Genomic DNA, 15,677 nt, shown 5'->3' with positions numbered 1-15,677 from the left:
TATACAACACAGCCGCAGTACAGGACCGGATCCTCAGGCAGATATGTCCAAAACAGATTTCGAAAAGGACCGCCGAACAAAGTCGACGTCTGACGTCACTATAGGTTCCGGCACCGGAGCGTCCCCCTGCAGGCCTAAGCCTCCTAGACCGCTATTGCTGATGCTGTAACCGGAGCACAGGAGCACTGTATCCCTACGCGTTTCGTCCGGATCCCAGCCGGACTTTTTCAAGGGTTGTTGGATAGTGAAATTAATGGAATTCCATTAATTTCATTAATTTCACTATCCAACAACCCTTGAAAAAGTCCGGCCGGGATCCGGACGAAACGCGTAGGGATACAGTGCTCCTGTGCTCCGGTTACAGCATCAGCAATAGCGGTCTAGGAGGCTTAGGCCTGCAGGGGGACTCTCCGGTGCCGGAACCTATAGTGACGTCAGACGCCGACTTTGTTCGGCGGTCCTTTTCGAAATCTGTTTTGGACATATCTGCCTGAGGATCCAGTCCTGTACTGCGGCTGTGTTGTATACTTGGTGCATGAATTTACTTACTTGAATGTAAGTTTTTATGTTAAATATTTTTACTTGTTGTGACAAATAAATAATTCAAGGCTTCTTGCGCTTCTTGTACTCCTTTGCCCAAGCAGGTATTAATCACTATTGCTAACAACTATATGAGTTTTTACTCCTCTATTTTAATCAATTACCAACACCTATAGCACTTAGTTATGCACAAATAGTAATCATTGTTTGTAGCGTTATTCAGTCAATATTGCGGCCAATTAAAAAGGGAGTTCCCAACCACTCCTAACAAGTCTTTTGTTTTTTCCACATGTCTAAATATGTATGTGTATGTGTATATATATATATATATATATATATATATATATATATATATATATATATATATACACACACACTCACCGGCCACTTTATTAAGTATACCTTGCTAGGACTGGTTTTGGACCCCTTTTGCCTTCAGAACTGCCTTAATTCTTCATGGCATAGATTTAACGATTTAACAAGGTGTTGGAAACATTCCTCAGACTTTTTGATCCATATTGACATGATAGCATCACGCAGTTGCTGCAGATTTGTCGGCTGCATATCCATGCTGCGAATCTCCCGTTCCACCACATCCCAAATGTGCTCTATTGGACTGAGATCTGGTGACTGTGGAGGCCATTGGAGTACGGTGAAGTCATTGTCATCTTCAAGAAAACCAGTTTGAGATGATTTGAGCTTTGTGACATGGTTCATTATCCTGCTGGAAGTAGCCATCAGAAGATGAGTACACTGTAGTCATAAAGGGATGGACATGGTCAGCAACAATACTCAGGTAGACCGTGGCGTTAAAACGATGCTCAATTGGTACTAAGAAGCCCAAAGTGTGCCAAGAAAATATCCCCCACCCCATTACACCACCAACACCAGCCTGAACCGTTGATACAAGTAATGATGAATCCATGCTTTCATGTTGTTTATGCCAAGTTCTGACCCTACCATCTGAATGTCGCAGCTGAAATCGAGACTCATCAGACCAGGCAATGTTTTTCCAATTTTCTATTATCCAATTTTTGTGAGTCTTTGCGAATTGTAGCGTCAGTTTCCTGTTCTTAGCTGACAGGAGGGGCACCTGGTGTGGTCTTCTGCTGCTGTAGCCCATCTGCATCAAGGTTCGACGTGTTGTGTGTTCAGAGATGGTTGTCAGGTTAGGAAATGTCCAGAAGAAGACCCAAATGCTAGGGTGAACTTAAACAACACCCTTTAATCCAGGACATGACCCCACGACAACCTCTAAAAAACAATGTACTCACAATATGGAGCAGAGTTAGCCTGAGTCCAAAGTAATTCAAGATATCAGCCAAATAGACTTCTGAGTAAGGAACTGGTTTCAGGAAATGTCTTCCACAGAATCAGGAGAGCAGGGATATTCCACTTATACTCAGACAGAGGAAGGGTAAAACAAGAAACAGTTAATAATGCAGGAGTAGGTAACTTGTTATCAGGCAGTTTAAGGGTTAACACTGTGAAGTCAGTCCTTGCAGAGTTTGGCAACAGGTTATCAGGCAGTTTAGGTTAATACTGAATAGTCAGTACTTGCAGAGTTAGACAACAGGATATCAGGTAGTTTGAAGGTTAACACAGATTAATCAGTACTTGCAGAGATTGGCAACAGGTTATCATGCAGTTTGAGAGTTTACACTGAATAAACAGTACTTGCAGAGTTTGGCAACAGGATATCAAGCAGTTTGAAGGTTTACACTGAATAAACAATACTTGCAGAGTTTGGCAACAGGTTAACATGCAGTTTGAGAGTTTCACAGAATAAACAGTACTTGCAGTGTTTAGCAGCAGGATATCAAGATGGAAGTCAGAATTTAAATTCTGTGTTTCTGACAGAGAATTTAATTGAAGGGCACATGAAACCAAAATTTTAAATCAGATAGAACATACTATTTCAACCAACTTTCTTATTTACTTCTATTATCAAATGTTCTTCATTCTTTTAGTGTCTTTTGCTGAAAGGGCAACAATGCACTAGTGGGAGCTAGCTGAATTCATTGGGTGAGCAGATAAGAGGCATATACAGTATATGCAGCCACAAATCACCAGCTAGCTCCCAGTAGTGCATCACTGCTCCTAAACCTACCGACATATGCTTTTCAACAAAGGATACCAAGAGAATGAAGCAGATTTGATAATAGAAGTAAATAAGTTTTTTTTTTTTTTTCAAATTGCATGCTCTATCTTACTTTAAACTAATTTACTTATATTACCAAATTTACCTATTTCTCTTGGTATCCTTTTACAAAACATAGGCACCTCTATATAATTTGGGTAGTTTAGTTTGACTGCAAATAATCCTAACCTACACTGGTTTATGATCTGATTAAAGGGATAGAAAGGTCAAAATGAAATATGCATAGGTGCATTTCAATTTGAAATAGAAATATTTTTGCAATATACTTCTATGAGCAAAAATGTTTCTAGTAAAATGAAATGAAATAGCAGCTAATATCTCATTTTTCATTGACTATTAAATTATACCCACAGCTGTCACCATTCTCATTAAAAACCCATATTTACACATTGTAGTGATAGCACATGATCAATAAAATCACCTTCTAGTTGCATCCACATTATGAAAATTTAGAAATGATACATTTCATGATGTCACATACAAGTATATTGTTGTCCTCCATAGACACATATTATGTGTTTTATTAACAAACTGTGTAAATAATTTTCACTGCACTCCTGTTCTAAAACTATACACTAACTAATTTGTCAATCTCTTTGCAATTTACTAAATTGTAGTAGCTCAATTATACTATTAAAATAAAAAAAAATAAAAAAGAAAAGAATCTTACTGGGAATTTTTATCTTGTGAAGATTCTCTATCGCCTACAGTATTTGTACAATTCCTTTTAGAGCTTTCCATTTTATAGTAGAGGAGAATTAATCTCTTATATGGGCTAACAATTTATTTTTAGGGACCATATATACCAGTTCTGCAGTGTTTTTTTTTTTTTTTTTAGGTTATGCTTTGCCTCTATCTAACTGGCCTGGCCTGGTCTGGTCAGGCCACTGGACAAAATTTACATCTTAAATATATGAAAATTAAAATGACACGATCAGCTAAATTTCCAATTGCTACAGTATATAAACTCGAGAAAAATTCCACTCTGAAACTTTTTATCTCTAAATTTGCTGTTTTTTTATTTTTATCCCTTTAGGAGGAGCAATACACTATCTATCAGATCTATTGCACTGGAGCTCATGACAATAACTGCAGAGGTTTTCTGTAACTTTGTCTAATATACACACTCATTTTTTTTTTTTAAACAACCAGTGTATATACAGCATATAGGGGTAGATTTATTACAGTGCGGACAGACATGATACAATGAAGCGTCTCATGTCCGCTGCACATCGATAAATGTCGACAGCATACGCTGTCAGCATTTATCATTGCACCAGCAGTTCTTGTGCACTGCTGGTGCAATGCCCCCCCCCCCTGCAAATTTGCGGCCAATCGCCTGCTAGCAGGGGGTGTCAATTAACCCGATTGTATTCGATCCGGTTGATTTCTGTCCGCTGCCTCAGAGCAGGCGGACAAGTTATGGAGCAGCGGTCTTTAGACCGCTGTTTCATAACTTCTGTTTCCGGTGAGCCTGAAGACTCGCACCGAAACAGGGGCGGAGCTTGATAAATCGGCCACATATAGTTTACTTATGAATGGCAATGATAAAATAGGGCTACTCCTATGTCATACTTCCTTTTTAAATGTAACTATTAATAATCTGTTTTTATGTACGTCACTACTAATCCTACAATTGTTGGTATGTTTTTTGTCTGTTTGTTTGTTTTTTAAAACAGAGCACAGTTATTATTCCTTAGGATATGTGTCATAAGTTGATGGTACACGTAGAAAACCCTATATTCAAACTGGTTGGGACCGGAACATGTTTGGATTTCGGAATAGTTTGGATTTTGGGATATTTGCATCTGTAAAATAGGACAGATGGGAGAGGGGATGGAATAAAGTGTAAATAACAATATCTTATGTCATTTAGGCAATATTTACATGTCATGATATACTGTAGCTTACACATGCAATCTAAATATAGTTTTATATCATTTTCAATACTTTTGTATACATCGTACCCTTAGGAAGATAGTACAGCGCTGTAATCAGGCAGATCATATTTGTTATTTTAAATAAATACAGACTATTATTTGCATTTTAGATCACAAAGGCAAAACCAACAACACAGACAGAGAAAATTGTGACTTACAGGCAGGAAACATAGTCATTTTTGATCATTGTAAATATTAATTAAAAAGTTTAGATTTCAGAATAATTTTGGATTTTGGAGTTCTGGATTTGTGGATTTTTATCTGTATACTGGGCCATAGATTGGCTTATTGTTTTGTTGTTTCAAGGCCAGTCATAGAAGTTCTTTTTCTTTTTCAGGGCTTTTCAACTGCTCCTAGTTCCCCTTATGTGAATTCCCATCCATTTAAAATGGGTAATTCAAAGTCGCTTAATAATATTTCTGGAATCGACACTAAAGCAGAAATGAAAAAACGCAGGGCACCACCCCCACCCTCTGCTGCCCATCAAGCATCTGTTGAGAAGGTTTCAGAAAGCAAGACAACCGATCAGGTGAGCCTTAATCTAAAAACCCTTAAAAGGGCACAACATGCCTATGTTTTCAAAGAGAAAACTTGTTTTTTTTCAGTGGGTAATGCTGTCTCACACTGTGAAGCTTATCTGGTAAACAATGGAGCTGTCTGATTTTAGTAAAGACCACCACATATATGTTCAACTACTATGTAATCAATTACCATTTAGGGATATATTTATTTAATTAAATACGGTTTAATATTTTGAGTTTTGAATTTGCTTGCATGGTAAAAATAAAATGTAATCAACTATATATATATATATATATATATATATATATATATATATATATATATATATATATATATATATATATATATATATATATATATATATAAAATGTATTTTTGTATGAATATATATATATATATATATATATATGTATATACAGTATGTAGGAATATCTTTTTACAAATACATAGAACATTTCCCCTATATAAAGAACATTGGAATGTAAAATATTTACAGTGCATACATAGTAAAAACACATTATTAAATATTACAATTGATTAAAGATGATGATGATTGTTTTCAGGTATTTGAGTGGAAAGGGCTCCAAAGTATTTATATATATATATATATATATATATATATGTGTGTATACTTCTGTATATATGTGTCTTTATATGTGTATATATGTATATATATATATATATATACACACATATATACACATATAAACATAAATACACCATGTATACACACATATATATATATATATATATGTAAATATATATACACATGTATATATACAGTACTGTGCAAAAGTCTTAGGCCATCATTAGATTTGTTGTTTTAGCAATGGTATAATGACTATATATAATAATTTCTTAGTCTCTTTATAGGAATACAACCAGAAAATACCGGATACTTGTATGCAGTATTAAACAACAGAAAAACAGCTTCTATAGGCTAAATTGGCAAGTATTTAGTTTGACCTCCCCTTATACTTGAGCAATAGCAGAAACCTGGCTCTCAAAAACCTAAATGGAATGGAACCCTAATTAATGCTGTATTTGCCCTACTATTTCGTGTCAAAATGACTGCTCTGAATAAGAACTATTACACCAGGTTTGTGCAAGAAATGCTTGAGCATTACATACACATGTGGTATGAGTTCAATTCATTGGAAGCTTGCTAATAAGACCAACTTTAAATTGCATCATTCCATTCAAAATGCCATAGATCACAGAAATTTGACAGACATAAAATCATACTTTTGCATCAGTAAGGTCACTCTCAAAGGTAAATCAGCAAACAAACTGGATACTCAAGATGTGGTATTTAAGCTGTTATAAAGAAATTTGAAGATTCAGGAGAGGTCAAGGACAAAAAAAAGACTTGAAGGCCAAGAAACCTTTTAAAAATCTGATGAGAAGTTTCTCAGAGTTTCTTCTTTGAGAGACCGGGCAGAAGTCCAGCAAGGACCTGGCTCAGCATCTGGCAGCTTCATCAGGATGCCAGGTTGACCCTTCTACAGTCCAAAGAAGCTTGATTAGGAATGGTCTCTGTGGAAGGGTAGCAGCCAAGAAACCACTTTTTCGGAACGGGAACAGGGGAAAAAGCTAAGATATTCTAAAGCTCACAAAGATTGAAATGAAGATCAGTGGAAAAGAGTATTATAGACTGACGAATCCAAGTTTGAAAGTTTTGGGTCCAATCTTCGACAATATGTTAGAAGAAGAGTTGGACAGAGATGGAAGCATGAATGCATGGTTGAGGGTCTGTCCTGGTTTGGGGCTGTATTTTTGCCAGTGGTGTTAACGATATTGCCCGAATTGATGCTGAAAAGTAAAGACAGGTTTTAATTCATCATGCCATTCCTTCTGGAAAGTACCTGATTGTGAATGGTTTTATTTTTCAGCATGAATAACGATCTCAAGCACACTGCTAATGCAGTAAAATCATATTTGGAGCATAAAAACAGCTGATAAAACACATACAGTCATGGACTGGCCTCCACATAGTCAAGACCTGAATATTATAGAGGCAGTATAGGATCACCTGGACAGAGAGAAATAAAAGACAACCTAAAGCTAAAGAAGAACTCTGGGAAGTGCTGAAAGAAGCCTGGTGTAATATACCAGAAGATTACTTCAGAAAACTTCAGGACAGTCTCCCAAAAGAGTTCAAGATGTGCTTAGTGCCAAGGGAGGTCACACTAAATAATGACTTTTGCCTGAAGAAGCCATTTTGTCTTGAACATTTTTAATTAATGCTTTTTTTATATTTTGTGTTCATATTTCCTATATTTTCTGTTTATATCTTAATAAAGAGACCGAAAAATAAATATGGATGGTCATTGAAACTTTGCTAAAACAACAAATCTAATGGTGGCCTAAGACTTTTTCACAGCAATTACATACAATATAGTCGTTTCCATTCAAATACCTTGTCATATACCTTTTTGTTTAATACTTATGGATAATGTTTATTTTATTTTAATGTATTTATGTTGTGTTTGGTGCAACTTTTTATTTAGCCCTAACCCCTTATGGGAGGACTTCAGTTCCGCTAACTTGAAAACCTCAAATATAGTTTGTGCTTGTGCAGCCCTGTTTATATATTTTAGTATTGTGCACGCTAATGTTATTGTGCCACTTGTAATCAAGCCCTCAAATAATTACACATTAGATTAGGCTGCAGAAACACATTAGCAAGGAGGATGCTGAAAAATCACTTTATAATTACAATGGAATAATTACTCTAATACACATTGCAGGTAGGTGCAATACCTCAAACCCTGATAATTATATATATTATATAATGTTTAAGATATAAATTATTCATTTTATTTTAATAACTACATGGATCTGCAGGCTTAAATAGCTGAAAAACATAATCTATAATAATGCTTCTCTAGTTTAACAGTTAATGGCTAAACTGCAGGAAATTATCAGAGGTATGTACATACTTGACTAGCTATAATGCACATATAGGGGCCGAATTATCAAGCTCCGAATGGAGTTTGATGCCCCTGTTTCCGCGTGAGCCTTTAGGCTCGCCAGAAACAGTAATTATGAAGCAGCGGTCTAAAAACCACTGCTCCATAACTAGTCCGCTGCTTTTGAGGCTGCAGTCTTCAATCCGCCCGATCCTATATGATCGGGCTGATTTACACCCCCTGCTAGCGGCCAATTGGCCGTGAAACTGCAGGGGACGGCATTGCACAACCAGAACTGCTTGTGCAATGATAAATCGCTGTCGGCATTTATCGATGTGCGGCGGACATGATACGCTACATCGTATCATGTCCGCCACACTTTAGTAAATCGGCCCCATAGATTACGATTACGAGATTACAAGTGTCTCAGTAACTGTAGCCCGCAAATGATATGGGGTATTTAGCGGCTATTTTCGCACAACTGAAATAACTTACGTATTATGAGTTGAAAATAAACGCAATTGAATTTAGCGTGCATCGGATTAGCGCGACTTCAAAGCTCTGGTTAACTGTTAAGCGAGACAAAAAAGTGGCACAAAAAACATCAAAAATAAATTTAACAATACATTTACACTCATAATAACTCTGATAAAAATTATATAAAAAACATATTGCCTAAAAAGGTTATAAGGGCTCAAAGATAAAAAAAGAGTTTTGCTGTGTATATACTGTAAATATTTCATATTGTTCTTTACATAGGGGAATATGTTAAAATTATTTTTAAATAGATATTCCTATATATACAGAACAGAATGGATTTGCACTCTCACCTTTAATCAGCGTGCCAGGGTAACAGGAGCAGAGGAGATATATCAGTAATGAATGATCCACACTCACTGGACTTGTACAAAGTGAATTATTTATTCAAAGTGTGACGTTTCGGGGATCAGTCATTCTTCAGACAAATGTGTAAATCAACAAACCAAGCTTATAAAGCAAAATAGACCCCACCCCCAGGAAATGACACCATGCAGGTTGCTATGACAATGTCAAGCAATATTGTAAACAAAAATAGTGTCAGATTAATCTGAAAAAATGAATCAGTGCTGATCAGTGTTTGCAGTTTACTTGGATTTGAAAAAAATCCTTCAGAGAAAAGTTATTACATTTTTTCTGATTCTTTTTGTGCATGTGACTTACACTTAATGGGCTAGATTACCAGTTTGCGCACAAGCGAAGGGGTTTATCGCAGGTGTTTGCGCTCGAATGTTTACTGCTGGTATTACAAGTTGAACGTAAACGTGATCGTTTGCGCATGAAAATACATTACAAAGTATAGTTACACTAATAATAACACCATCTAATAATTATTAAAAAAAAATATTGCACACAAAAGTTATAAGGACTCAAAGATATGAGATCTCAGGTATTAGAAAAAAAAGGTAGACGAAGGGCTTTAACATTGAAATACATACATATATATGTCTAAATATGTATTTATATGTGTGTGTTTTATATATATATATATATATATATACATGTTTATATGTGTGTACATATGTATTTGTGTATTTATATGTGTGTATATATATATATATATATATATATATATATATATATATGTTTATATGTATGTACATATGCATTTCTGTATTTATATGTGTATAAATATATATATATATATATATATATATATATATATATATATATATATATATATATATATATATATATACAGGTAGCCCTCAGTTTACGACGGGGTTAGGTTCCAGAAGGAATGGTTGTAAATCGAAACCCAGTTTATAATGTAAGTCAATTGGAAGTGAGGGAGATAGGTTCCAGGCCCCTCTCAAAATTGTCATAAGTAACACCTAATACATTATTTTTAAAGCTTTGAAATGAAGACTTTAAATGTTAAACAGCATTATAAACCTAATAAAATAATCACACAACACAGAATATATAATTAAACTAAGTTAAACGAACAAAAACATTTGCTAAACAGCATTATAAACCTAATAAAATAATCACACAACACAGACTTTACTTGCATTTTTCTGCAAACAGTTCTTTCTATGCATTCCAATCTGGACTGATTTATAAACAGACAAGAGAAAGACGACGGCACTACTGATGCTGTGTCCCACTAGTTTTCTAATTTCTTCTCAGAGTATGAGAAATACCAATAGTGTTCTGGGGGACTTGGGTGCTGTACATAGGGAGAGACTAACTAGCAAATATCAATTGCAGGAAGCAATTGAAAGGATGTACTTAGATAGCACTCACCAGCAAGTAATCAATTTAAGTCCAATGCTACCATAGGTAAAGAAGCCCAGAGAAGGGCGGGTTTAAAACTTAACTTTTATTAGAATTGTTAAAATCATTACAACACATTAAAAATCACAAACAGTGTGAGGTGAGGGAATGCTGCTCCTAAGGAGGAATTATCAAATTGTATATTATAGGTATATTCTCAGGAGGATATCCTCACTATTGTGGGGTGCTACATGTACCTCGGGTGAGATCCTGAGTTATATCTCAGGTGTGGCCGATCCACCAATAGTTGTGTTAGTCCTCTGTGAGAGGGGTGTGAGTAATAATATTCAGATATTAAGGACCCAGGCTGTAAAAGTCCCCGCTTACTATTTGCCACTCTGTTGTTTGAAATAGAATAGAATTACCACCTTGCAGAATGCACTGGGGGAATTATCTGCTGCATCATCCTAGGTTAGGTTGATGTTATTATACTGTGAGGCGGTATTTGTAAGACGATATGGCACCCCTTTTAAATATCGTTATACCAACTTATACACGGGGGTTCAGGAGTATTCCCCTACTTATAGGGATAATCAAGTTTGGGGTTTTCCAGTATTAATCTGGTATTGCAAATATTTTGTACTCGTATGTAGATAGCTCTATGGGTTAATTGAAATTGTTTATGGGTACCAATAATTATATTAATGGGATTCCATTCAGAGAGCTAAACATACACATAAATCCGGTACAATATCAGTTTATTTAATACTGGATGAGAATACCTAGTATAAACAAATACATATTGCAGTGTGCGGTGCTTATACTTGTGTAATGGCGCTTAGCATTTAGGTGAGAACTTTTTATGATAAATTCGGGCAAAACTCAGCTGTAAAATGACGGTTGCTGTATTAAAAATGATTTCTTTTAGTTACACTGACCTCCTTTGTGTCAGAGCCACTAACTTATACAACTGAGATATCAGAATAATGCCCCTAATTGATTACGTATACACAGGCTTCCGTAGCGTCAGTGATACTAATATAGGTTCCCTTACATATGGTTAAAGTTAGCAGCGTACATCACCAATAATTACTGTCAATATTGGCCCTCAAATATGGTCTGATGTATCTCCTAGATAAGTATTATATGCTGGTTAGGAGTATATAGCTTATTTTGCCGATAAATTATCTATGGTTACCATTAACAAAATAGCAAAGCGGGTGTTTTAGACTTGGTAGTAAAAATTATATTACCGTTAAACCTCCCAAGTTTTTTTAAGATAAATAGGTCACTTAATATTTTAGGTTAAGGAAGCATTGAAGCCCCCTTACCATAATGTGTCAATTCGTGGTATATCTATTATTTGAGGTAGCGATTTGAAAGGTGCTGATACAAATAATTAGCAACTGGTATACGGCTAGGATATCTCCATTGCACACACTCTCTCACGCATATACCTTTTTAAATTATTTTCTAATTAAACATTCATACACCAATTCACACTGTTGTTTTAGTTAAAAAGGAGAAATGTTCTCCAGCTGCCCTGACATGTTTCGCCACAAAGGCTTTGTCAAAGGTGGGGCGCCCGCCGAACTTGGGGCTTTTTATTGGCTGACCGGTGGGAGGTTCTCCCCCTTCGGCTATAGTGATTGGTTCCCTGCTTCTCCTATTGTATTTGTAGGAGAAGGGGGTGTGTAACGGGTTCGCCATTTCTATCAGGTCTTATTGGATGCCTGTCTTTAATTCTGAATAACCGATTGAGATGCTTATGCGAGTAACAGGGGTTGTGTTACTAAGTGCGATGGGATTCTGAAGGGGATATGAGGTGGTTAAATCGCTAGGTTACAGGGGTTGACACCTACAACTTGAGCCGTTCTTCCTTATAGGAGACCTAATAGTAGTCTGATCGTAATCAAAAATAAATAAAAAATAAACGGAGATAACACTTTCCATGATTTACTGTATGATCATTGGTGACACGTCATGTTATAAAGGGAACAGTGTGTGAGACCATTCGTGTGGATGAGATCAGGATGTACTCCTGTTACAAGTGGTGATACCGTGTAAGGGTGAAAAATGTGTAAACAGACAATGAAAAGAAAACTAGTGCCCTATTTATGTGTGAATGGAAAAAAGTGAAGCCCTTGATCAAATGTCCAATTATTTAACCTAGTTAAATTCTAGGTCCCAAGACAGAATTATGATTTAAGTAGTGTATTGATAATGTGCAAACAGGTGCCCAGTCCCAATATGTCCTGGGCTGTCCAAAAAATTTTATTAGTGAATTTTAACAGATCTAAATAAATCTGGACTTCTCAGACTTAGGGTAACACTTAATATTACCTTGGTAGGTGTACTTACACCATAGAGTGTGCAAATAAATTATAAAGTGCAACATTTGCATTGCTGCAAAAAAGTGAAGGAAGAGGTAGGTTTTTAACAAGTTTATGATTAATTATTTATTGATAAGTCAAACAATGAAAGTGGTAAATGGAACCTATTCATTTAAGGTTCCCATTATATATTATTATACGATCTTACGGTCCCACTCTTATGCGGTTTCTAGTAGTTAGTACACAGTTTTACCTGGACTATATAGAGGTTGAAGTAAAGTTACATTAGTTTTGTTATATATCCTTTTTTACTAACTGGTACTTCTCAAGTTTTCCCTTTTTAAATCCTGGTAGTATTATATCTCATTCTCACATCCTGGGATGTCCTGTTTGGATGTGTATTAGTGTATATATCCAAGGTTCTTGTTAGTCTCTGAGTTTGTTCATTTTTACAGAAAACAATAATAGTTGTTTTGTTCGTTTAATCCCTTTGGATACACACTATCTAGTAGATATATCCATCTACACTCTGCCCTTAACAAGGCCTGTTCTATATTGCCCCCTCTAATGCCTAAGGATATTTTTTCTATTCCTTGGCACTTTAGCTCTCTCGGGTTAGAGAAATGGCGTTTAAGGAAATGGAGAGCCACTGAGGTTATGGTTTTTCCATCTTCAAGGTCCTTTGCAGCATTTTTAATGTTCCTTACATGCTCCTGTAGTCTGACTTTGAGCTGGCGGCTGGTCATTCCAACATAGATCTTGGAACAGCTGCAAGATAATACATATATTACATTGTCCGATGTGCAGCTGATGTAATTCTTAATTTTGTGTGTGTAGCCAAACCTATCTTGAATCATATCCGTTCTACGGATATATTTACATGAGGAGCAAGTGCCGCATGAGAAAGATCCTGCCCGAATGGCAGTCCTTGTTTTCCCCACTTGGTAGTGGCTACGGGATACCATGTCTTTTATGTTCTGGGTTCTCCTGTATCCTATTTGTATCTTTTCTCCTACAATTGGCTTCAGATCTGGGTCTAGGGTAAGAATGTGCCAGTGTTTGTTCAGTATATCATTTACAGCTTGCACTTGTGGATTGTATGTTAAAATTAGTCTGGTTTGTTCATCTTTCCTCTTGGTCTTTTTGTGTAGTAATTCTGTTCGATTGGTATGGATTGCCCTATTTTTGGCTCTTTTGATATTTCTTTTGCTGTATCCTCTGTCCTCTAGTCGTTGCTCCAGAATTCTGGATTGCTCTTTGAAAATATGTATATTGCTACAATTCCTTCTTATCCTCAGAAATTCCCCAACCGGTAAAGATTTGGTGGTTCCGGGGGCGTGAGAGCTGCTGTTATGCAATAAGCTGTTAGTTGCTGTTTCTTTTCTGTAGAGATTAGTTTGTATTCGTCCCTCCTGATCTTTGAAAATTGTAAGATCTAGGAAATCTATCTCTTTTTGGCTCATTGTGTAAGTTAACTTGATGTTTAGATCATTCTGATTGAGATTATGGAGGAAAATCTCTAATTCTTCCTTACTTCCTTCCCACATGAACAGAATGTCATCTATGTACCGAATCCAGAAAGGTATTTTATCTGTTTCGGTAGAGTGCATATCGTTGAATACCACATGTTTCTCCCAGAAACCTAAGAACAAGTTGGCGTAGGTAGGGGCACAGGCCGTGCCCATCGCCGTCCCTTGAACTTGTAAGTAAAACTGGTTGGCAAAGGTGAAGAAATTGTATTTAAGGACAAATTCCAATAGTTTTAGGATGAACAGATCATGATCCTCCTCTTCAGAGGAGCCTTGATTAAGAAAGAATTGAACAGCCCTGAGTCCCTTGTCATGTTCTATGGAGGTGTATAGGGACTCAACGTCCGCTGTGACAAGCCAGGTTTCTTTTCTGGCGTTGCTATTTTCCAATCTTTGTAAGACCTCCATGGTGTCTTTGACATAGGAGGGGAGGGCCTCCACAAATTCTCTCAATCTGTGGTCCACATATCGACTGGCATTTTCTGATAGGCACTCATTGCCAGAGACAATGGGCCTACCAGGCGGATTGGTGATGTTTTTGTGAACCTTGGGAATGAGATAAAAGGTAGCGATTTTGGGGTGTTTGACTGTAAGGAACTTTATTTCATCAGTATTTATGATTCCTCTGCTACTGCCTTCTTTGATGATATTGTTATAGATCTTGCTGTATGTTTCACTTGGATTGTTGAATAGCTTTTGATAGCATTGTCGATTTTTTAGTTGTTTCTCAACTTGTTTTAGATACATGGGTAAAGGCCAGAGGACGATGTTTCCCCCCTTGTCCGCTTCCCTTATTATTATATCATTCCATGTCTGGATTTCTTTAAGAGCCAATTTTTCGGTTCTTGTAAGGTTCTGTTCCGGATAGCCCATTTTTAATTGTGAGATTTCTTCACAGACCACCTGATTGTATATTTCCAATTGAGTGGATAGGTTGTATTTTGGTACAAATGTGGACCTAGCCTTCAAATTTCGTCTCCAGGATTTGGATTGAGATTCATTATCCTGTAATAGGCTTTCCAAATCTTGTATGCTCCTCCTATCAGCTTCTGACAGGGTGGGATCAGATTTTTTGGCAAAGAATTTCTTTAGATTTAATTTTCGTATATACAGCTGTATATCTTTGATTATTTCGAATTTGTTAAGTTGTCCCGTAGGGCAGAAAGATAGACCTTTAGATAATACAGAGATATGATCTGGAGATAAGAAGTGCTCGGACAAGTTTATGATTTTTAGTGATTTAGTCTCATCTGAGAGAAAGGACTCGGGGCTCTCTGATGTTGTCTGCCCCTCCGAGGTGTTCCTCTGGGGTAACCTCTTGACCTGGTTGGTTTTTTGTTTGTACTTCTGGCCTCTTCTGGAGGTTCTACCTCTTCTGATGTGCCTTCGTCTAAAAAATTCTTTCTCTTGTTTCTAGTTGGTAAGGAGAAAGTGGCAGTAGAAGTACTGGGAGTCTCTCCATTGTTGTCATTACCTATATTGTC

At 36.4% G+C, this 15,677-nt stretch overlaps 1 protein-coding gene across 2 annotated transcripts in view; it reads left to right on the top strand.

The window, feature by feature from the left end:
* Positions 1-15,677, top strand: part of COBL (cordon-bleu WH2 repeat protein) — a 558,417-nt gene that overhangs the window by 465,798 nt on the left and 76,942 nt on the right. For both annotated transcript variants that reach the window (XM_053714458.1, XM_053714459.1), the window contains one exon: positions 4,979-5,170. In XM_053714458.1, coding sequence (XP_053570433.1) covers positions 4,979-5,170 — 192 coding nt within the window. The remainder of the gene's footprint in view (positions 1-4,978; positions 5,171-15,677) is intronic.

This window comes from Bombina bombina, chromosome 5, assembly GCF_027579735.1.
Source record: "Bombina bombina isolate aBomBom1 chromosome 5, aBomBom1.pri, whole genome shotgun sequence".
Classification (NCBI taxonomy): domain Eukaryota; kingdom Metazoa; phylum Chordata; class Amphibia; order Anura; family Bombinatoridae; genus Bombina; species Bombina bombina.
Note: the sequence above shows the minus strand (reverse complement) of the source record. Positions and strands in the feature narration are given on the sequence as shown.